This window comes from Streptopelia decaocto (genome assembly GCF_964273445.1).
Source record: "Streptopelia decaocto genome assembly, chromosome: 5".
NCBI classification, from domain to species: domain Eukaryota; kingdom Metazoa; phylum Chordata; class Aves; order Columbiformes; family Columbidae; genus Streptopelia; species Streptopelia decaocto.
Window position 1 is genome coordinate 43,320,324 of NC_138659.1, and position 24,314 is coordinate 43,344,637.

Here is a 24,314-nt window from a genome sequence, read left to right on the forward strand (position 1 = left end):
GAGAGGACCAGTACTGTGACCTGACCAGCTCAGGAATCTGGTTCATGAGGGGCGACCGCCACAGACTTCAGAGACTGGCTTGCTGTGGGGACCAAAAATGGGTTCAGATGAATCTGCTTGCAGAATTCAGGCACTGATGGATGTAAAATTGATTATATATGATAGTTACTTGCATTTTGAGTAAAGTAAGGAGATCATCTTAGTAACAGAAGAGAAAAAAATGTAAGGAGACTTTAATTTCAAAATGTTAAGCACTATAAAATACTGACATTCATAAGGCAGTAAAAGTTTCAGTAACAAAATAATTTTGCAAAGGCATTAAGATGCACAGCTTTTAAAAAATCTTTTTATAAAGGTTAATGATTTCATCTAGAAATCCAGAAACCTGAGCTATCAGCAACATTTTGTGGCAGTTGTAGGATTTTTGGGAAGTACTGAGAGAAGTTGGAAGCTTTTTTTAAAAAAAAATGTGAAGCTTGGGTTGATGGTATATATGTCTGTATTGTGGAGTGAGCATACATGTTTCTGTGCCTACTCATGCTTGGCTGATGCCTCAGTCAGGTGTGCTAGTCTAGATGGTCCCCTATGAGATAAACTGAAGCAACTTGTCTATTCCTACAGACAGTTCTCTTTTCCTAATACCTATGGTCAGCCTCTATTTGTTTTTCATGTTTGAAAATCCCGTATTCTTATTCCACTGAGCCAATCAGATGTTTTTTCTTTCAATTGTCAGTTAATCATCCTTGTCCTCTTGCAGATTTTGTGGCAAATTTTTTAGGTCCTAAACTGGAGTCTCCCATCTCTTCATTAAAATGGTTTCCTCTAGTCTGTTGCCTGAAAATACAGGTCATGGTGATGTGGCTGTGTTAATCTTAAAAAATAACCAACAAACCAACCTCCCAAAAAGCCACAAACAAGAAAACAAGTGTTTGTGGGGGGCTTTAAAGAAATTCGTATCAGTAGTCAAATAGTTTGCTTGTATTTGAGAGTTCATTTAGATGGAATTTTACAGAAAAGCTGCTGTATTCATTTAAAAAAAAAAAAAGGCTTATACAGCCAATAGAATATTTTAACTCATTATCTTTCATTAATTTTTTTTCCTTCACAGTCTAGAAGTGAGGGTGTTCCAGTCAAGTATGTCCTCTCTGTATATGCAGGTGGCTAACTTAAGATCATATTGGAAGAATTCATATATGAAAACGTCTTTGTTAATGTTTTGTTCACTCTGGAGTCGACGATCTCTGAACTTGTCTGGCTTATTCTTCAACAAAAGTAAACCCTGGTAAGCACAAGGATGCCAAACCTTTGAAAATCCTGTCTGGATGAACTGGTGTTCTATCTCCTACCTACCGTGTCCTTTTCTAAGTACCTGGATGGTTTTCATTCCAGTTGAAGCTTTCTGTCACAGCTTTAAAACTAACTCAGGTGTTTCTAAATGTCTATACGCGTGGTCTTTATTTAATGTGGAACGGAGCTGGTAGCTGCAGAATTGGTGTGCACTGAATGAAGGTGAGATTCCTCGAGCTGCCCTGACCCAGACAGCATGCTTGGCTGGGCACTGCAGAACCTTGCCCCCACAAAAGCCTGGAATTGGGGAACCACTGGTAAAAATGTCTGGGTCACTCCAGTGTTGTAGCTTTGTACTGGATGAACCCAATCTTACAATTTGATGCTTTTCTTCCTTTTTGACACTTCACCTCTGGAACGTTTTTTCTTCCTTCCCTCAGATATTTGAGAAATCTGTGGGACAGAAGACGAGACTGAGCTTGCAGGCATTTTGTGCTGCCTGCCACAGAGCAGTGCGAGATGTGGCTCTGCATCTCCAGGTAAATGGTGAGACTTCACTGCTAATCTTGTGTGAAAATCAGCACTGGCGAGGAGCAGATGGGAGATCATTTTTAATCATTTCTTTTGTTGTATTTTTCAGAGTGGGAGAATCTTCTCAGCAAATCAGTAGCTGAAACTGCTTTGTAGCTTTATTTCAAAAGATACATACTGACTGCTTGTGAAACTATTCTCTGAAGTGCAATGTGTATTGGTAACAATGTGGTTTTTAATAATTTTGTAGTTTAGTGTTGCTTAGAATACAAGCAAGTGGGGAGAAAACCCCTTAAGAGCAGGATAGATTTCTGTTAAAAAAATGCTACCTTATAGAGGTATAAAATACATAAGAAGAATGTATTTCTTTCATCAAATATATTGGAAATTTCTAAATGCATTTCATTTTGGCAAATGTAATTGTTTTAATATTGTTTTGTAAGATAGCAGGATAACCAAGGAAAAATCCCACAACAATTGAACTTGTTTAAAATGAAAGCTTTTGGGATATTTTATTTTACAGAAGAAAAGTTTAGGACATGACCAGATATGGTCATCTTGAGATTCTGGAAATTCAAAAAACTCTACAGTCAGAAAATCTGCTATTTGTTTTACTGATATTCAACAATGACAGTAGATCAATGAACTTGCCTTTTTGCTGTTGTTTTCTTGGTTGGTTTTAAACTATTTACTAAATGCTGAACTCTGGGCTGAATTAATTATATTCTTCAGGATCGCATTTTCACCAGTATTTTTTTATTTCCTTATATCTAAATGTAGATGTCATTCATCTTAACAGTGGTATATTACTATCAAACTTCTGCAGTGTAGCTGAAATACAACACAGACCCAGAAGCAAAAAGATCGTGCTATTTCTAAGATCTTTGCTTACAAGTAGTAGCATAGTGGGTTTCAAACCCATCTTAGTGGGTTTGATCTATCTCTTCTAGTGTTCATGTTGTGCACAGACTGGAACATTGAATAGGAATGAGTTGCAGAAGTTTCCAAGACAGTCTGTGGCTGCCTGTGATCCACAGAGAGCTAAAAAGTGAAATTGTCCTGGCTTCTTGGTTTTAAGCTACTGTTCACGAAATAGGAGAGTTGATATATACAGTCCTTCCTAAAATATTTTCCTTGCCAGTGGTAGGGGTGTTTGCCATGGGAGAATACTCTTGCCAGGGGAAAAGAGAAATTATTTGTGTTACAGAAGAAAGTCCCACCCAACCTATTTATCTAATTAGGTGCAATTCTCACAGTGGAAGGATTTGGGAATGTGTGTGCTGATACATTTGGAGTCCAAACAGTTATCACTTGAAAGAAAATCCCATTGCTGCTCATAAGCAACTAATCAAAAGCCAAACACTTCCAGAAAAGAAGCATGAAGACAAATCTGGGGTAGTGCTATGTTTAAACACATGCAGTAGGATTGAATACATCACAGATGAAGCAATAGTAAATTGATCCATTGCATCTATGGAAAGATACCAATCAAACAAAATGTCACTATTCAAGTTTTGAATATTAGGAATCCAGCCATTGTTGTCCCAGGTGGACTCCGTTTCACTATAGAGCCCTGCAGCAATTCAAAGGACACTTTCTCCCCCTTCTCCATTTCTGCCATAGCAAAAGTAGTCATGGTGTTTCCATTTGGTGTTTTCCTCTGACTGCTCGAGAGGGTTCTTTTGTACCCACGGCTAAAGGAGAGTTGTCCTAATGCTGGTCCTGAACTAAACTCCACAGAGATGACAAACAGGTAGACACCTTTATGTGGTGCTTTAAAGTACCCATGTTCAGGGAAATAGCTGTTTCCATAATTGAGGTAAGTTTCATTAAACCTCAGAGTTTTTTCTTTATCCTTTCCTTCTGAGAATCCCACATGGAATGCCACCAATGAGTCTGAAAAAGAAAGAAACAGGGTTTTAGCAGTGAGCACTGTTGTCTCCCCAGGATCATCAGAGTGGGAGGGAGGATGAAACCCTCTCAGTCTCATTTCTGTATGCCTCTTTATAGAGCTAAATGCTTGAAATGAGTATGTGTCTGGGATTAGGTCAGATAGTTCCCTGGAAATATCTGAACCACTACTCTTAAAAAAGTAAAAGGCTGAGACTATCCAGGAAAAAAAAATGCTGTCCTAAAAATAATTAGTTTGAAATACATTCTCTGCTTTTTCAGTTTTAACAACAGTTTTGCAGCACAGATGTGCCTAAAAGGGCTGATTTTTGCTCTATGTTATATGCCCATAACAAGGGCTACAGTCATAAAAGCCAGGGCTTAATCTGTGGTGGTTGTAATTACCAGGTGCTTATGACCACATGTGCCCGGGGAAAGGCAACTGGATGGACACAGTCAAGTGTAAACTGAAAACTCGTCCCCGAAGCTCAGCTGTTAGAGTGTGCTGTCTGGTCAGTCCTCCCTGTTCCGCTTGTGTGAATTCTAGCAGTTCACTTCATGTATCTGCACATTAGGCAGCATATGGTGCTTTGAGTATACTCCTTCCAGACTCAAATAGCAGAGGAAAAAGAAACATGACCAGGAAGCCTAGCACTCCCCGTCAGCTTTAAAAGAGAAAACTGCTGCTACATTAACATGGGCATCTACAAACAAAAGATGTAAATAATGGAAGAATTTCTCCTTCCAGCATCCCACAATATACTGAAAGGTCTCACAATTAATATGCCATGTGTGTAGCACTTAGAGCAGGGCCCAGAAAGAAGCTACCCACACGTGAGCACGTAAAAGAAAAGAACTCACCTTTTTCCAAAAGTTCTGTCTGCACTGCATTTCTTCCATTTATCATTTGCATATTTTCTCTGTGCTTCTCAGGCTTTTTCTTGTCTCTTTGCTTGCCTTGACCTTTCTGTTGCCCTCTCACTTTTCTGGTCATCATTGACTGAATCTTTGTAACATCCAGACTTATATTTGAGGCAACTAGTTCTTCATTGCTTCCAAATAGCTTTTTAAAAATCAGCAGATGTTCCTCCAGCTTCCACTTGAGGGTTGCTAAATCTGCTGAGAGAATTTCCACAGAAATGTTGAGTGGCTCAATTACATTTGCTATTGTATGATTGCAGCAGAGATTCATGTTGCTTCTGGATTCATGCATCTTGATTGCCAGGCTCAGGTGTTTGATATCATTCTTCAGAGTCATTATATCATTATAAGTTGAGCTATCCAAGGAATCATCTTTTGCAGCCTCATAGTTAGGTTCCATATGTTCTACGATGCTGCGCTGACTGCTAACTTCATCTAGAGTAGAGGATGTTTGTGTTTCTTCTTTGTGATGCTTAGGAGATGTACGAGCATGGTGACTATTCTGTTGGTGTCTCTCCAAGAGATGAAATCTCTTCATAAGGGTTTCTAAAGTCACGTTTTGTTCTTGGAGTTTATCTGAGATATGTCTGAGAGATTCTTGCACCTGAGATACTGATAATATTAGGATATTAGGATCATCTTCAAACAAGATTTCCATAAATTCTTCTCCTAGTAAAGCTTCCAGTGCTGCTTCATGACGCATGGCGTCTTCCAAAAGAGAGCCAAAAGAACTGTTGAGATACTTGATGTGTCGATGAATTTCTTCATCTTTCTTTTTCAATAAACCTATGTCTTCTGAAAAGGCCGTAACTTGCAACTGAAGCTGTCTGTTTTCTTCTTGACGGAGATTAAGGGACTGGTGGATAGATGGAAAAGCTGAGGAGAGCTCTTCAATTTCATTCCTCAAGAGATCTCTGAAAACTGACTCTAAGTGCTTCATCTCCTTTAAGGTTCTTTGGGTGCCTTCAAGGGAGTACGTGGTATTCTTTAAATCTTCCTCCAGTACATCGGTGTCAGAAGATATCCTCTGGCAATTACATTCCTCCATGTACCTCAACAGATCTGAATAGTTTTCCCGAAGATTTGAGAGAGTATCGTTGAGCTCTGATATCTGCCTTTCCATTGCTGCTTTGTTTTCTTCCATAATAAGAGATTTCTCCATTAAAGTTATTGTAAGATCTTCTGGCCTATACTTTGAGATATTTTTTTTTAACTCCTTAAACCACCTCTCTAAAACTGCAATATTCTGAAAGGCCACATCTGACTCCATGTAAAGTTCTTTAAGCTGCTTTGCATGCCCTGCCAGAATGTCATTTATTTGTCTGATGGTTAACTGGGTATTTTCATCTTTGGGGCCATGATGTGAGGAGAGTTCTGTTAAATTATTTTTCAAAGTCTCCAATTTATTTTCAAGATTGTTTTGCTCTTGTTTCATGTTTGCTATGCTGTTGTTCATAGCTAAGAAATGGAACTGCTGTATCTTGTGAAACTTCTTGAGCTTTGTGTCAGTATCTGCCTTGATCATGGTGAGATTATGGTGAATACTCACCTGCTGCATTTGCAATTGGTTCTCTATATCTCTTTTCACCTGATCAACTTTCACTAGGTTTTCTTGGACTTTTGATTCAAACTTAGTTCCCAGCTCCTGGAATTCCTTCTTGGGCACAATGTTCTCTTGGAATCTTTCTATGCTTCTCTTGTTGGCTTCCACGTCATGGGACAGGTTTCTTACCATATTCGAGAGGTTCTGTAAGCTTCTGTTGAAGCTTGCCCACATTGGGTTAAAATGTTTCCTTAGAAAATTCTCCACGTGAGGAAACAAAACTTGCTGCAGAAGCCTTTCCTGTAGATCTGTTAACACAGTTTAGAAAAAAATAACTCATTAAATTTAAATTCTGCTTTTGGAATGCTTCTTAATCTGGCCAGGGTAATTCAAGTGTGTATTTTTTCTATAGTAACTGCCATCTTACACCCCAAATTCTGACCATGTGATAAATTTTGACAATTGCAAAAAAAAGCCTGATTTTAAATTGAGGTTATTGTGAAGCACATTGTGTCTTTGAGTTTGCAGACAATAACTTAGATAGGTATCGACTGCCACATTTAAGTCATGAAAATACTGCGTTTTGAAGACCCTGGACAAATAGTTTTGTAAGTGGCTGTAACTGCCCATTCTCACAACAATCCTTAGCTGGTGGGCTCTTGCTTGTTTAACTGTCTCATAATGTTGTTCTTTTTCTGATGCTTTCTACAATGCACCTTCTACTTCACAAAGTTATACAGCATCTTAGCAGCTGAATATTCCAGGCCACAACTAAATAACTTGAAAAATCTGTGGAGTATCTGTACTAGATATGAATTATACTAAGGCTTGACTTCTAACTTTAATGTTCAAACCTCAAATGCCTTGAAGTTCACTGAGGAAAATAGTCTGTATCATTAGAAAATATATTTGTAGGTCAAATGCATTATCTCTTTTTGTTTTCCCACAGCAGGAATAATGTTCCAGAGAAGGGCTGGATATTACATTTTTTTTACATAAATAAGTCTGATACTCTGCACATCAGAGTATATAGCATGAATATGGAAAAAGAACAAAAACCAAACCTAAACTCTGCATCCCCATAGAAAAGAAGCAGCTGTAGAAGCAGAACAGTAAGCTAACAAATTTGAAGTAAAAGCAACCTCTTTATTCTATGGTTAAGTCATATTCTGAAATTCCAGGGAAGCACAAAGGAATCCACCTTTCATCTCATTTCCCATTTCAAGTTACTCTATAATTTGGTTCATTAATTTGTCTTGAAATTGCATCAATTTTTACTCTCTTTAGAAATAACCAGCAGACCAAGGAGTATCAGGGCTTTTCTGTTTTCCAGTTTTTCTCTCTGGTCTGCGTGGTTTTACAGGGCCTTTTGTCAGGCCGATAATTCTGCATCAGACCTCTCACCTGAATTGCTCTGGTTCACTTCTAACACCATGCTTGTACCGTTGTTCTCAAATATTCTCTGTAAGTCACCTAAGTTGCTGACTGCTTGATGAATATCACTTTGAAGATCATCCAGTAATGCCTCATGATTTTGAATGACTTCCAACATTTCTCTTGAATCCACAGGTGTTGACACTAATCACAAGATTAAAAAAACAAAGTAATGCAATAGAGTGCAGCGACCAGGCGACAGGTATTCCTACAAGACCTCTGAGAACACCTGTGTACCTTTTGCTCTGAAAATTTTGCACTGACGTTTAGGTTGTTTGTTGATTTATAGCACCTAAATTCATTATTTCTTTGCAAAGGTTTTTTTCAACAGTGATGAAAACCTAATATATTTAAACATTAACAGAAGGGCATCAGCTGTGCTAGCCATGAGGTCATTAAAATGCTCTTCACTTAAAATCTCCCCACACCATCAAAATGTTCTGGAATAATAACTCCTTTCAAGCCAATTGACTGAAAAGTTTAACAACCTAGAATAACAGGACAGCAGGGAAGAGCAATTGTGGTGCTTCAGTAAGGAATCAGGAGCATAGAGTGTGTCATATCTGACTCTTGCTGAGGGGCCCTTTAACTGATGTTATTCTAAATAAATACCTGCTATTTTGAGCTGTAGATTTCAAAGTGTACACTAAGAGTTGCAGAAACTGGTATATCCCAACTGTGTCGTCCTGGGGATCTCTTACCCTTCAGAATTACCTTTGACATATAAATCTAATGTTTTATAGACTTAAGCAACTGCTTATTCATTCAGTGCTGAGAGTATAATGTAAAGAAGACTCTCTTTCAGGGCTGCAGTACTACCCTGAAGCCAACTGCTAGAAGATACTTGATAGTACTGCAGGCCACACCATTTCCCAGAGGGTAAGAAGTCCTTTTTGGACACTTAGATTGGTAGGACAGAGTGCCTGAGATTTGAATCTAGGTACCTCATAATAATAAACTCAAAGCTACTGGGTAGCTGCTCAGAAATAGCATTTTTAATAGATTGTTTTTCAGGTAAGACTTGTGAGCGTGTTGTGCAGAGCAAGGGGTTAAACATCCATGCCACTGTCCCGGCTGGCATTCTCACTGGGTATCGCTCGTGACCAGCCAGCATACGACTTTGAAACATTAGAATGTTTTGTCTAGAGCATTCATGTGCTGTTATACCAAAAGCCATCATTTATGCCCATAAATGTAGCTGTGAAAAAACTTTCCCAAAGAATGCTTTCACTAGAGATACTGTCCATAGCTTAGCATGTTAAAATTGCAGCTAAAAAATAGGTCTCTTTTTCTGATCAGTGACTGAGAAGTAAAAGAATGGCAAGCAAAATAACTTCAATCACATACTGTGGTTTGAGAACTCCTCTTCTTCTTGGCCTTCATTTTGATTTTCTGGCACCAGAATAAAATTAGGATCTGCAATTAAGATATAATACATCTGTGATGATGTTTTAGATGCAGAAACTACTACAGTTTAGCAAAACAATGCAGGGCAATTTCACGTGTAGCGTAACTGAGGTGGAGCCAGGCTTCTGCATTGCAGGTTTCTTAGGGAAAGAACATCTTGTCTGGAGAAATTACTTTGCTAACGGTATGGCACTAGCATACAACATTGGATAAATGATAATGTTATGTAGTAGGGGTGTTTTTTTTAACTTACACTGAGTTATTTCTCCTAATAAATGAGTCTATTGCAAATATGTGTGTTGTTTGCTTGTTTGTTTTGTTTTTTTCCTGGGGGATCCTGTCAAAAGCTCTGAAAATTCCTCTTCCTTGTTCCGCAGTTACCTGAACTTTCTAATGGCACCAGCTCCAGTGAGTGATGCTGTACAAATGAGTAGATGAAGATGGAGAGAGCTGGTTTTGGTCAACAAGTGTAACGAAGGAAGAGACTAAACTAAAAGCACTGTATTTGGTAATATCCTTCCAACGTTATAAATGAAGGTCAGGCTTGGGCACCACCTAAAAGGCAAATCTGTGAAGAAAAGCTAAACCTACAGAGATAAAAACAGAAACTCCCTTTTTATCCAGGGAGTCTCTTTGGGTAGGTGAGTTAGATGAAGACTGTGTGAAAATTCTCACACGACTGACGTTTTTGTCATGGTTGCCTTAATCACTACAGGGAATTACCTTTTATCCATTTAAATTCTCTGGGAAGAGGCAGCGCTGCAGGCTGGAGAGCAAGTGCTGTCTGGCTTGCTTGGGCTTGGATATGTCGTAATTTCCCTAGCCAGGTAACTTCATCTTGTAAACTGGCTGTAGAGACATTTCACATACTGGTGTTGCTTTCTGGTGACACCAGTTTCTACCTGGAATTAGGCATTCCTGGATGGACTTGTACATCTGACAGGCCCAGGGAAACAAATACCTTTATCCATGTGTAAAGATCACAAAGGTGCTACTAACAGAAGAAGTAGCTAATGCTGTTAGCTACTAATTGCAGCTAAGTACAACTACTCCTTGTTTCAAGGTATTAGTGATTTGGGGCATAGCAGACCAAAGAAAGTAAGGCAGCCATTCTCAAAAAAAAAAGGAAAACCAAACAGGCAATCATTTCTTGCCACTGTGACTAGCATTTAGTTATTAATTCTCACACATGTTCTCTAGCTTTCCTTACCATGCTGTTCACAGTCTTTGCCAATAAATCCAGGGCAGCATTTCCACTGCAAAGACTTCAAAACCTTCTGTTTCACTTGATAGACTGGCTTCAGAGCGGTCCTGTACCTGGGGAGTAAGAGTCTGGCCATTAGATAGCAACTTTTAGTCAGCTGGCGTCACTCGGGGTAAATTCACTGACTCTAGCAGCAGTCTGGTGCCAAGTGTCTCCTAGATGACTAACGCAGAATACAGTTAAGAAATGCATCGTAAACTGTGTCACTGCTGCTTAGTAAAACATTGAGGCCATCCACAGCAATTTTGCTGCTCTCCAGGAGAGAGATTTTCCAAACATGCAGGCACTGATCTGACTCGAGTCTGAGAAATGTCACAGATGGCAAATTTATGTAACTCTCAGAAATGCACCTGTAATATTTATTGTAATAGATTCTTTGGCAATCAAGTGTAGAGTGAGCTTTTACTTCTGTAATATTCCAATGAGTTGTAGAGAAAGTGTTGTTTTTAACAAATACTCCAAAATGTCACTGGCACCAAGGAAGATTAAAAATTTGTGAAAAACTCCACTATAAATACTCGTGAAACTTTTATGTCCAGAGAAAGAGAATTTGTATTAACAAATAACAAAAGCATTGTTGTCATCAGCTTGACTACACAGACGTGAAAACATGTAGGTGAGTATTAAATATTATTTCACTTCAAAAGGGTATTGTGATTCAACGACTCCCAGCTTTAAACACGGATCAGTCCTGGTGCCTTAAGGGACACTGTTGGCTTTCCCCAGTACTCTTTGGGCAGCCAGTCCTTCTGCAAGAGTGAGCAATTGGGCAACCGCACATCTCCAATGCCTGCCATGAGGTGGTCTCACAGATGGCCACAGGCAGAACTTTTTAAAGTTATATGTGTATATTATGACCTGAAAATAATAGGAGAGGTATGTTATCTGTTTTTTTCTGCATAAGTGTGGGTAGATTTGGAAAATCACTTAATCACCATGTACCCCTGTACTTTATGGCTTGGAAAGGCAGGTATTTGCACAGGTTACTTAAATGCCTCTTACATTAGGTATGTGAATCAGATCCTATATCACTTTGGTATTAAATTGAGTAGATGCTTTAATTCTTTTTAAAATCTGTCATTAAATAATTTGAATGTCATGCAGATGCTTCAGAGAAAATTCTGTTGCATTCGCTGTTTTTATTTAGGATACTTACATGATCTTCTGGCAGTCTGGTGCTCCATTTAGACAGGGCTGTTGGGAGTTGACTATGTACTTCTCTTTCATGCAGGCTTCTATGTATGTTACCAGGCGGGACTGCGTGAAGGAACACCAGTTCCTAGTGGAAGAAAGACATGGGAAAGGAATTTGAAGTAGGTCTTTTGAAGTATCTGCTTGTAACAGTGCCAAGGAAGAAATGCAGAAAGGTCTTCTATTATATTTTTTTTTCAGCTGGATGATGAGGAAAGTAGAAAATGCTTGCTAGCTTCTCCCTCCACTCCCAGTTCTTTTGTTTTCATTTGGGATGTTTATCGGGGTTTGTTACAGAAGGGTTGATTGTCTGAACTTTGATGCATTAGTTCCATTTCCAGTTCTTTCATTTAGCAAGAGAAATTTCCATCTCACGATAACCTGCAGGTTAATGTCATTTTAAATGTCAAATTGCCTTTCTTGGCATGTTGCCATTTCAGATGCCTAATGACTGACTCATCAGGTTGAGGCAGACTGCTTCTGAAAACTTAATCCTACATAAACGCCATTAATAATCAGTGCCTTCCTAAGTATTACTTCTTCAAGATAATGTAGTGACTGATTGAACTTTATTCATTGGACTGGCTTTGAAATAATTTCTCCCATCACCTGCAGGAAAATAATATTGGAAAAATGAGGGTGGTTTTCTTGAGTTTTAATTTTATGCTTATAGCAAGGACACATGAGTCTTACTAGTCTGGTAAATTTTCCAGTTCAGAAATGTATAGGCATCTGTTTATCCCAGAGTGTAGATGAGCCTCTTCCTTTTCAAAAGTTCCAAGTCAAGAAATGGAAGTGTGTTGTTGGTTGAAGTTTGATGGTTAAAATCCAAGATCACAAGTGACAGGAAGTAAGTAATAACGACTATAATGGGAAATGGAAAAAATAGCATCTGATTAATTAGTAATTGCAATTATTGTTCAGCAACTATGTGCGTATTCAACAGATTGTTTCAGAAAGTGTGTTTACAGAAGTTCACCAGTTAAACACCAAAGGACTCTACGAGTAGGATCCTGTAGAGAAGGGATGTGACAGCTATGGACAAAGAAGCTATAGGGAGACAAGTAGTCTCTGCCATCTCACTGTTTAACTCTGGCCACGAAACCTTCAGAGGAAGAGTCACTGAACCAGCAATTGCATTTTACAGACAACTTGTCTTAAAGACAGTCTAGGGCCTTGTGTTTCACACAAGTTTGGCTCCATGTCCTGCCTGTAGTAGGAGAGCACCTGCCATGGTTATTTCCAGTACTGTGTGTGCATGCAGAGCCACTAGGAAGTTGCCACATACCATTAACAACATACAGATGTTAAAATGTGCTAATCCTCGTCCTTAGGGAAAAGGTGGGTTTGAGCAGTTCAGAGAGAGTAATGAAAAAATATATACCACTTGCACTGTTTTAGCCAATGTAACTTAACTTTCCAGAGTGTCTCTATACAGACAGGTCCAAACAGGCTGCCAGGTTGGGAGGTAACCTGGCTGGTTCCTGTCGTGCGAAATGGAAGCAGGGATTTGATTTAGTTCCTCTTTTCAAATGAAGGTGCAGTTTTTGAGGGATAAGGGTCTTACACTGACTCTGGCAGCTCAGCCTCTGTGGTTTAGGCTCGGAACTGGTGACCTTCCACAGCCTGTGCCAGCTTCAGACAGGGTGCAAAGGGCTCCATCTTCCCCAGTGGCCCATGAAATCCAGCTCTGCCCTTTGCAGCAGAACCTGCGGCTCCTTCAAACATCCCTTGATGCTTGCTGGCTATTCCGAACTGAAATACCCGACTCCACAGTTTCAGTCGCAGTCTTGTTTTCCAGATGGGAAGACTGGCATGAATTCAGTTCCGAAGGGGTTTGAGACCTCACAGTAAAACACCTGTAGAGGAAACAGTTCTCTAATTGTCCTGAAATTAGCTGTCCTGGTTGAAGACCACTTGAACCTTAAAAACTGAACTACCTTTATGTTAGATGTCCGTGTGACAGGTATATTAGCAATGACAGGAACTGGTTGTTATGGTGTTTTGGTTTTAATTTTTTTTTTTTAAGCATTGTTCTTCCTATACTGCTGCTGGCAATTCAGTACCCAAAAGTTTGTCACTGTACAGTTTAAATAGCCAAGAGTAAACCTGATAAATGAGAAGGTGCTATTTTCCTGTGATTTGCATTTTTCTCTCTGACAGCTCTAGGGCTCTGCTGTTCTACCTCCAGTAAAACAGCATGCGGTATAGTCGCAGCCATTACTATGAGCCTTAGAGCTTGCTGGTATCAACATATGCAGCATATCTGCTTTAAAGAAGCCTGGAGAAAAATCAGAAATCCTATTATATGCTGTCATGCATACTATTGAATTCCTTTCCCTTAAGAAATCAAGTTTCTCAGAACAAAAGTAGTATCAGGCCTTACGCAGTACTGATCATGTTATTTGGGGTATTTGGAGAGATCATGGGGCCCTTGTACTCAATGAGTTTGTCTCAGCTTGTGTTAAAATGGAGTGGAGCATTGTGTGTGGGGGAGAGAGCTGTGTCTGGTGAAGAACAGCTGAACTCGAAGGAGTATATTTTTAAATGGGAAGACAGGAACCAAATCTCTGATAGTCAACATATATGGAAAAAGTTTGCCTCTCTGAGGGAGTTGCAGGAACAATGGGGAACTGAGTCCAACACAAAAGCAGAAGCTGTGGCTGCCATGACCGGGCAGTTGGGAGAATGGGGGGAAGCTGGAAAGCACGGGAGGAAAGGGCACGCAGCCCGGGCTGGCTGGGAACATTTCACTGGGCTTGCTGGGACACAGACAGCCTTTTTGCTTCCCTGCTTCTTAAGGAAAACACGATTCTGATTTCAGCGAGCACCCGTGCAAGCAAAACTCTTCATCTCTTAGAAGCAGGGGGAGGAGTCTGGCAAAGCCTGCAGCGCTGGGAAAGCTGAACAGGAAAGCAGTTGTCTGCAGCCTGGGCTGGGACTGCAAGCCAAAACAGCTCTTTTGGTGAGCTGTAGTTTTAAGGCCTTTGCAAGTGACTGGGTGAATTTTTGTGCCTGTTATCAATGGGAGTCTTGTTTCCTATGGGACTGAACCAGAGGACAAATCCTCAAGTTTATTAACTCATTACTCTTGGAGAGCCAAACACTCTGCTTGTGTCACCAAGCAGTTGAGTTGAAGCCAGCAGACTGACACACATGCTCTGGCTGATGCCTGCCTCTGAGATGTGCCTGTGTCTGCCAGGCTTTCTAAATCAGCCTCCATTGCTTGTCAGTGGTCAGCAGGAGAGGAATAACTCTCAAACAGAGACCTGATTTGTGCTTGTCTTTAGGCTGCCCTCTCTCACGTGCCCAGCAAGCCAGAGCTGGGGAGTGGCTTTTCTCCCCTCAGATCCTCTCTGCTGTTTTTCTGGGGAATACAGTGACCGAGTGCTGTGGCTGGAGCTCGCTGGCATCAGCGCTAGGTGCAGTATCTTGGACCTGCCCATGGGATGCCTGCCAGACCCAGGCATTCAGCGTGGAAACCTCCTTTAAAATAGAATTCTTTGGCTTTAGTGTTTTGTTCTTTCCTAATGAAAATAATCCACGCCCCATGAATCACCATCTGGGCTGATTTGTTTTTCCCACCATACACAGCTCCCAAACAAGTCCTTTGAGTCATGTAAGCCACACAAATTTAAGCCAAATGTTTACATGCATCAGCTCGTGTGCGAGCAAGGTTGTGGTGTTGTGTGACTGTGAGTACTTTTGCTCTATTGCACATGTAAATGTGCACTCACGTTTAATAGAAAAGATGAGGATTACTTTTCAAAACCTGTTAATGTGTTGGAGGTATATGTTGGGCTTCCCATTTGTAGGAGGGAGCGACATTATATCAGAAATTGAATTAACAGCTGATCCCAATTCGACGCCTGCTTTGGACAGTTATTAGCATTATGCAGAATGAATACCATGAAGAAAAGGGAGTTTGATATACTCTCAAGAAAAGCTTCTGTTAATGGTGGTCACATTTTCTTATGTCCATTTTTCTTTAGTGTCTGCTCACTAGTTCTTTCTCACTTGATCTTAGAAGCTTATTTGTGGAGCTGGATGGCTACATAATATCATGTTTTGATCACAAAAGCTTTTAGGGGTTTTGAGTTCCACGAAGCTTATCAAAATTTATTCTTTCATCATATAAGTGAATAAGGCCTGTCTTTCCCGTCTGTAATGAGCTGCAATATAGATGATACATGTGCCCAAAGATGAAGCTTTTATTGCAGTATTTTTTGCACATCTTGTCAAATGCTTCCTTTAAGGAAACTTTGCTATCTGTAACTAAAAATACTTAACTGTATTAAACTTGAGAGAAAATATGTCATTCTTTAATGTAATGTGGAACAATGGGAAGACTTAGAAAGGCTTGATCTAAAGTTCAATGAGGTGAGCAGTTGTTCCGCTGGCTCCAGTGAGCTCTGACTCAGTCTATGAAGTTTCAAAGAGCTGCTCTTGCACAAATAGCGCTTTCTTTATTCAGCTGATTTCTGGAACACAGCAGCTTTGTGTTCTGCTTCTGTATTTTTTTTTCCCTGCTTTGTAATTATGTCACTTCATTCACTGAATATATAACCAACTTAACACCCTCTGCTTTTATTCTCTTTAATGATTTCCTTTTGATTCAAGCTTCTGCTGCCAAGGAGAGTGAGGAGTAGAAAGGAGTTGCTCATGTGAGGAGAGCAGAAGAGCTTTCTCTCCACTCTGGTGAACGGTAATGTTTATCACAATACTGTGAGTTAGAGCAACATGTCAGGGAAGCCTAGTAAATCCAGGGCTACTGATGTTTAATTTGTTCATTTGCTTTTCCTTTTTTTACATTCCAAACAAAATAATATTTTAATTTTTTTTTTCATCCAGGGAAAAAAGGTATCTGAATAATTTTCTTTGCTAGACTAGGTGCTTTTTTTTCCCTAAGCTTTCTTCTAATCTGGTTATAAAACAGTGTCTTTACATGCATCTGTCCACTTTTGCCTTTTTTTTGAGGCAAGTGTATTCTTTTGTCTGAGATTAAATACATCTCATGACAAAGCTTTTTCTATTAAATAAGATTCAGTGAATTTGTTTTAGCTTAAGCTCCTTTTATTTGAACCTTTAAGGTCTTTAAACTAAAAACTGATCTTACAATGATTTTTTTCTTAGGTTGGAGACTACTTCTGCTTTTACAGAAATATTTCATAATGCATGTAGTTCTATCTCTGCTTCTAGCACTTGGTTGGACCACCTTATAAGAAAATAAAACCCCCAGAACCAGGGGATAAAGTGAGATGGCTGGTCTGCAGTAATTATCACTCTGCTCAAATGAACACAGGGTCGTCTCTTTCTTCATACACTGCTACAGCAACAATCACAGCATGATAGTGAGTGTGAGTTACATCCCCAGATCAGCTAGGTACCTACATGCTTTATTTTCCTTGGTTACATGTTCTCGTGATTGGCTCTGCAATGCATAATTTTAGACACTTCCAAGGTCAGTGGAATTTTTGCCTGAACAGAAGCTTCATGACTTCAGGCTGTTGTTTTTCCGTAAGTTTTGTTGTTCCTTTGGCTGTACAACCAAGTTGTCCTTCACATCGGTTTCCTCAGCTTTCTATTCTCAAGGAAGCCAGTGTATATAATTATTTGGAAAACTCCTGTCCAGCCATTCCTGTGTCTACAACTGACGAAGGGCAAAACTTTCCGGGCCATGACACTTTCCTTTTCTATACTGTGCAAAAGGCACCAGATATGCAATAATTGGTGCTTAAATGTGCTACAGGATGACAACAGAGGACCGTGTTCTTCTAATTTAATCAAGTGATTTCGCACTAACTTACACAGAATGACTCCACGTTTATACCAGTTGAAGCAGAATTAGCTATGGAATAATCTATTTTCTGTTTTTCCATCAAAGTTCTTACTGGCAAGCAAAAGTAGCCTCAATAAAACAGAGGTAAAATATCACATTTAAATTAAACTAAACTACAACTATGCATGTCAGTTTTAGGACAGACTTATCTTTTTATTGGTTATGGAATGCAGAAGGTATTCAGGCATTGAAAAAGGTGCTGGCTCTCCAAGGGAACATGGTGTGCCGCTGGTTTTTTAATTAGCAGACAGGAACTAATTGCTGATAGTCTAGCAGCGAATTCTCCATCTCCTTCCAAGCAGCCAGCAGCCGTGTATTACAATCAGACAGCAGAAACTCATATTTCTCTGTCTTTCCCTTGGGAGGAGCAGAGCTCTGTCTCAGGCAGGATCTGGGATCTTCCTGTGACTTATCCCACAAACCACCCTGGTTTTCACTGGAGTTTAAGTAGACTAATTGATTTCTGGTTTTCCTTAATGAGCTGGTCTGAAAAGAGTGGCAGTGGTAATTTCAAACATATGGATTTCCATACAGTGCTGGAAGTCTTCCAGAGCCCTGAGCAATGCTGCTTGAATGCCACTTTTATTCCAACAGTAGACCCAGTTGGTCTGTTACCAGCTGGGACTTGTCCTGCAGAATGTCCTAAAGACTTAGTGTAGTAAAGGCTTTCTGAGCAAATCTGGTCCTGAACCTGGAGCCTCACTGGGAGCAGCAGCTCCGGAGAAAGGAGGCTGTTGTACAAGCTACCTCAGAGATGTAAACGCAAGAGGTTTTTCCTCTTCACAGAGCATCACAGCCATTGCCTCATTTTATTATCCTCCCCACAATATGAACCCAGCGGCCTTCTCAGAGGGCAGCTTGCACTTGGATTTCATCCTTTGATTCCTACTGACTTAATTTCACCCCTAGTATAGCACTCACTCCTTGTCAGACCTTGTCTTCAAGCAGGAACCGCAGCCACTGACCACCTGCTAGCACAGCAGTGCTGATGCCAGCGAGTGAAGAATGTGCAGGCAGACAAGCTTCCCAGACAGGGTGCACTCTGGGTGCAATGTGCACCAGGGTTTGCCCTGATCATGTTTTGGGCATGAGTGTAGTTTGGTTCCGGGTTGGCCACTGATGGGTTCAAGGCACATTGACCCTCGGGAGTACGAAGGCATCAGATCCATGTGGTAATAGTGCTGATAGTGGTTCTGTGGCTGTGCAGAAACGAGATCTCTTGCTATCTGCTGAAAGAATGAATTGCTGCAGCTTGCACTAGTGCATTTTGTAACAAAGGAAATGAAATGATGCTTTGGGCACAGAGAGTTCGATAACTCCTATATTGTGTGCAGTGAAGCTGTGCCATTTGCATCAAATACACTAACGGGGAGCCATTCCCCCTGCAGCTCAGCAGGAGGGACATCACAGTGAGTGATGGGTTTGGTCAGCAGTCACTGTCTGAGGCAAAAGCTTAACTGGAGAATTTCCTGAAGTCCTGAAAGGAGCCAAGTGCCTTACTTTGATAGGAAACCATTGCTTCTGTTAATGAACTTGGCACCACGAAGGCTATTGTTGAGTGCTCAGCGGCCATTCCACTGGTTTGCAGGATGTCAGGGGCTGAAGATTGCGTTTGGCTGCATTTCATCCAAACACGTTTTATTTTAAGCATATATTCTATGTGCCTTTGTTGGTGAACTTCAGTATCCCATCAGCTTCCTAAGAAAGCCCCTGACTAATTTGGAAGAATTGGATGAGTCAGTGTGAAACTGGTCTTAATTAAATCAATGGATATTTTCCTGTAAAAGCAGACAAAGAAAATAAGCTATTAAGACTGAGCATTGTTCTGATTTCCCCTAGAATAAGACTGATTTGGATTTTCCCTGCTTTATCTTTACTTCAGAAGATACTTGTTCTGTATTTTGACACCCTGTACAGTCAGAAAAAGAGGCCTACTTTTTTGTGGCTGTGTCAGTGCCAAATTAAAGGAAGAGGCGTGTGTTTCAGTGAGATAGCAATGTACCTGGGTGACATCAGAAAGCCTTCCTGTAATCAAGGGTGACTTCTGCCTTTGCTATTTGTAATGCAGGGGGTGGGGTTTGGTTTGTTTGATTGTTTGTTTTCATTTTCTGCCAACACATTGTAAGAAAAGTCCCAATAGGTGCATGTTGCTGCAGATTAAAGGGAAAGACAGAGAACCAAACCACCTGCCCAATGAGAGAGCAAATCCAAAACAGGGGCTACTTGGCAGCGATTACATGTTGGAAAGACAGAGGAGAGGACCTATGAGACTTTTTCATAGCTGGGGAAACCAGCTTTAATTGCTCCCTTACTGGGTGAGTCAACCATTTGGGGACCAACTCTGTCAGTGTGTTTACTGTGAGAGAAAGTTAAGAATAACCTCTGCTTTTTTTCCTAAGTTTATTTTTAACCTGGAACACTGAAGTGATCTTGTTTACAGTGTTACTTGACTGATAGGTCAGGCCAACTGAGCATACAGGCAGCTTTAGGCTTTGCTGTCAGAGATAGCGTGTGGTGGAATTGCACCTTTTAGATGCTTCATTTATCTTTTGGGTTTTTTTTTAAATGAAATATATCCAAGCATTTGACTGGGATCTAATGAGTCATTTCACCTTACATGCTGAAATAGAAACCGGAGGATTCTGTCTGACTAGTTACTAGTTGTCATAGTCTTAATTATTCAAATAACTACAATAAGAAAATATAATATATATATATATTTTTTTTTTTTTTTAATCTGAGAATATTTTGTAACAACTGCTATTCCTAATACATGGGGAAAATAGCAACAGGTTGGAAAAAACACATCATTTTTGTTAGAAAATGATGAGAGTCAAAACTTTGTCTTGAAGACAAAGGTTCTATACATTTCATTTGTTTCTTTCCTAGTTCTGAAAACAAAGTATTATCTTATTTTAAAAGCAAACTAGAAGAGGGACTTAGTTTGGGTAGAAAATTATTTTCCAGCAGCCAGGCTCTTCTTTGTGGCATGTCTTTATGTTCCTTTATCTCTTAATTCCTGATTAACTCCTGATGCTTTTTTTTCTTGCTCTCTACTTTAGAAATAAAAGCCCGGTTCCTAAACGTTTTTTTCCGGGGCATGTGTCACACTTGTAAGGAGGAAATACCAGATCCATTACAACTGCTTGTCTGTGCATAGGAGAGTATTCCAGCCATGGGCACCTGATGCACCCTTGAGGACTTCAGGCTCTGAAGGTACATTGCCTCAACTGTTTGCAATGACTTTTAGAATCTGGAGTGCAGTTACAAGGCGATCTATGCTGACCCCCCTTACTCGTACTCTCTACCCTCACTTTTGGACATAATTTCTCTTAAAGTCTCAAATTTCTTTCATAAGATGTGCTGGCTTCCTGGATTTGTGTGCACTGTCTAGCAAAAGAACAAATAACTTAAAGTTACTACCGGGCTAAATTTTGATTGTCTGTAGTCATCAAAACAGCTTTATAATTGGGAAGAATGTGATGATTTGACTCATTATGCAACTATCTCGATAAAAGGAGGAAGTATTTTGGGAGGAAATTAGGATGAGTAATAGCTGGTACTGAACACAAGCTAGTGCTGAACAAAGTTACAGAGCAAGGGAAGAAAACCCTGTTAGGACAGTATATCGCAGCATCTTGCTAACCTATACATGCAACTTTTTCCACCATTCAATTCTCATAGTACTTATAGTGTTCACAGGATGTCAGGGATTGGAAGGGACCTCAAAGATCATCCTGTCCAATCCCCCTGCCAGAGCAGGAACACCCAGATGAGGTTACACAGGAACATGTCCAGGCGGGTTTTGAATGTCTGCAGAGACGGAGACTCCACAACCTCCCTGGGCAGCCTGTTCCAGTGTCTGTCACCCTCACTGAGAAGAAGTTTCTTCTCAAATTTAAGTGGAACCTCTTGTGTTCCAGTTTGAACCCATTACCCCTTGTCCTACCATTGGTTGTTAATTTTCAGAATGCTTTGGCATTTTAACAGGCAATCGAATGATTACCACCTTGCAGTATAACATGGAAGTCCTGAGTACCACTTAGACTTTGTTTTCCTTCCTCTGACAGTGTCTGAAATGCATTAACCAGGAGTTGATGAATTAACAGTGCATGTCATTATTGAACACTACCCATCAGGAAACTGGAAGTCAACACTTACAGGCCTTAGAAAATGACTTAAGGTCAATGGTTGGAGGTACAGATTTGTGGGAAGATGTAGTATGAAGGACAACAGGGTTTTAATGCACTCACCATGCTACACAGAGGAGGGAGGCCTTAATTTTACATGTAGATGAGATTAGAAACAAGATTGCATACTTCAGTTTGCATGAAAGGGAAGCATGACATGAACAAGGTTTTGTAGTCTGTTTCCATCTTCCTTTTTTCCTTTCCTCAAGAGGGAAGAATTCCAGGGCATGCTAAAGTGCTGAGCTGGGAACAGCACTCACTGTGCTGCTGTTTCAGCTCTCCCAAGCAGGGCTCTGCAGTACCCATCCATCAGGGCTATGAAAGATTCATTCACTGTCCTGCTTGGTTTTCATCTATTTTAAACATTTGGAGACCTACTTACGTGCCCTGTAAAACTTGCAGAAATCATAGTGTTTGGAAATCTTTCTAGTGAAAGTACATGCCTTTTCTACCCAGGATGGCTGCTCTTCTGCTATAGATTACCACGAGAAGCATTTCACTGTCATGAAAACCTTTTGGGGGGCTTGAATTTGTAGTCATCATCATGCTTATTTATTATAACTTGCTTTGTTACATTTACTCTTCACTGTTTTTATTTTGCTGACAGCCTTCCATTTTTTTCCTCTCCATTTACAAGGCCTAAGTCTGCAGCCAGGCACTTTCTGATAATGGGCAAAGGTTGTCATGATCAGCAAAAATAATCAGCATCGGTTTGTGATCAGAAAAAGTCAGTAAATTAATTTCATCTAGTTTTGCTTTGCCAGAAATAGTGTTTTGTTTTATGGTGCTACAGCTGAACTGGAAAGCTTCATATTTGCCAGGTGTGTCCAGAGACCTAGCCCCATTCTGCTGACTTGGACTAGACTAAAAGAAGGTCCCATCTGTGGTTTCATCTTCTACAAGCGATTCAGATTTCTGTTTCTGTAGTTAAAACATTTAAACCCCTCCTGTTTGGATATAGACTGATCCCTAAAATCGTATATATTCTAATGAGAAACTTCTATTGAAAATAGTAATTTTTCAACAGGATATAAAGGTATCACACAGGATTGCAGTACCGTTACATGTAAGACAGACACATGGGGGTACTTACCCATTTCGGGACTGTGGGCCTGCAGCTTCAAAATCTTCTCTCTCTTCCTGATGTGAGGAGATCATACTTGAAGGGTAATCCTGAGTATCCTCCCTGAGCCCTTCTGCCTCCCAATATCTTTCTTCCTCCTGTGACGGACGAGTCCTCTGGTGGTATGCAGAGGTCTCATAAATTCGTGGCTTGTGCACTGAACCATCATGATATCCATGATGGTCTGAGTGTTTGACCAGTGTTGCCAACCCTATTGTATTACAGATGAGCAGAAGCTTCACTAGCATTGTGGGTTTTTTCCCACTCGGTTGCACCTGTCTGTTGTTCTCTTCTCTGAAGCGCAGCCTGGATTAATTCAGGAATGTCCCAGCAATATTCTTTAACTGGAAAGTTGGAAGAAGGAAGGGGAAAAAAAAAAAAAGTGTAACAAAGAGCGGAAAAAGCTCTCGACCCTCCCAGCTACTGTGGAAATGTCCGTGGCTATTGAACAATGTGAGTCTAGTTCCTGTGTGGGGCTCAAACGTCTCTGACAGGGGGGAAAAGAGAGGTGGTAGGAATATAGCTTATTCAAGGAACTTCTGAGCTTGGCTGCCTTCTAAACTTATCTGTGAACAGGAACTCGGCTTTTATCAACTGCCTTCTCCCTCAGCACAGGAAAAGGATGTTAGCTTAAAGGAAAGGAAGAGAAAAGAAAGGAAAGAAAATACTGAGTGGTGTAACAGACTCTCCTTACAGTGCCAGAAAATGTCACAGACCTGCCTGCTCCAGTGTCTGCACATGTGTTTTTTTACTGCAATTTAAAGTCTTAAGTATCCTGGCGTTAGCAGCAGAATATTTAAGGTATGTACAACAAATTATGGGCATTAATGGATTCAGAAGTAAATGCACAGGAAAAAAAAGTTTACAAACATCCATTTTTGTGTGGCCTTTGCAAAGTAGCTCTGTGAAACATGATTTGTTCCTATCAAAGTGAAGATTTTCATAAAGTAGTCTTTCAGAGAGGTCAGAATTACTGAACATTTTTAAGAGTTTCCATTCAGGTTGTTATCTTTGGATCTCACACCTGGGGGTTTTTGTGCATTTTTAATTAGTGTGACAAAAAAGCACTTGCCAAGAGCTGCTGTAAAGAGCTTCCTTCATCACCACATCCTAACAACTGAAAAAACAAAACAAAAGGCATTGGAGGCTAGAGGTAGTTTTTTTATGGGTTTTGCTTTACTTGATGGTGCTACTTTTAGTTTTGTTGCTGTCATAAGCTGTTTTTCTTTTCTCACTATCTTGCAGGGTGATGCACCCTGGCATTGTTAAGAATAAAATGAGCGAGAATGATGCTTCACTGACAGAACAGGTGGGAATTCTGGTGCAGGACTGCTAGATCATGACTCAGTTTGAATGATGAGATACGCAGCCCAAAGTTCAGCACGTCCTGCAGAGCATTAAACGTAAAGCTTTTCTGGGGTCGTTCCAATGCCAGCTGAAAAATAGAGGATAAAATCTTTCTAGGATTTTGGAAGGCCTTGTTATTAGAGGCTATGGATTTTCATCTCCTTATCGCTGGTTAGATCTGAACTCCTTCTGAATGCCTCTCTGTAATGCTTAATGTAAGAACCTAGGAAACCACAGAACGGCCCTTACTGACCTGTGACAGACATTGCTGGGTAAGAGGAATTAAGCCCTAGGGCAGTGACAGTAGCACATGGGGTAAAGCAGAGAGAGATTTTGATCATTTTAAG

At 40.3% G+C, this 24,314-nt stretch overlaps 1 protein-coding gene across 3 annotated transcripts; it reads right to left on the bottom strand.

Moving 5' to 3' along the window:
- Positions 1 to 216: 216 nt before the first annotated feature.
- MMRN2 (multimerin 2) lies at positions 217 to 23,401 on the bottom strand. Of its 3 annotated transcripts, XM_082052709.1 has the most exons (8): positions 22,591 to 23,401; positions 11,434 to 11,556; positions 10,224 to 10,330; positions 9,737 to 9,862; positions 8,954 to 9,022; positions 7,577 to 7,750; positions 4,570 to 6,480; positions 217 to 3,714 (listed from the first exon to the last, which is right to left on the bottom strand). In XM_082052709.1, the coding sequence occupies exons 1-8, from the start codon at positions 22,866 to 22,868 to the stop codon at positions 3,326 to 3,328; spliced, it is 3,177 nt and encodes a 1,058-aa protein (XP_081908835.1). In that variant the 5' UTR covers positions 22,869 to 23,401; the 3' UTR covers positions 217 to 3,325. The 3 variants fall into 3 exon arrangements, with proteins under 3 accessions (XP_081908835.1, XP_081908836.1, XP_081908837.1); XM_082052710.1 differs by lacking the exon at positions 9,737 to 9,862 and having other exon boundaries at positions 22,591 to 23,399; XM_082052711.1 differs by lacking the exons at positions 7,577 to 7,750; positions 8,954 to 9,022; positions 9,737 to 9,862 and having other exon boundaries at positions 22,591 to 23,398.
- Between the last annotated feature and the right edge of the window lie 913 nt (positions 23,402 to 24,314).

Excerpts from the sequence above, each read along its gene's own strand:
- MMRN2 (XM_082052709.1), bottom strand. The coding sequence starts at position 22,868 with ATGCTAGTGAAGCTTCTGCTCATCTGTAATACAATAGGGTTGGCAACA. Across the intron at positions 10,331-11,433 it reads CCAGACTGCCAGAAGATCAT|GTACAGGACCGCTCTGAAGC; the intron begins GTAAGTATCCTA and ends CTTACTCCCCAG. Across the intron at positions 9,863-10,223 it reads CAAAGACTGTGAACAGCATG|CCAGTTTACAAGATGAAGTT; the intron begins GTAAGGAAAGCT and ends ATGTCTCTACAG.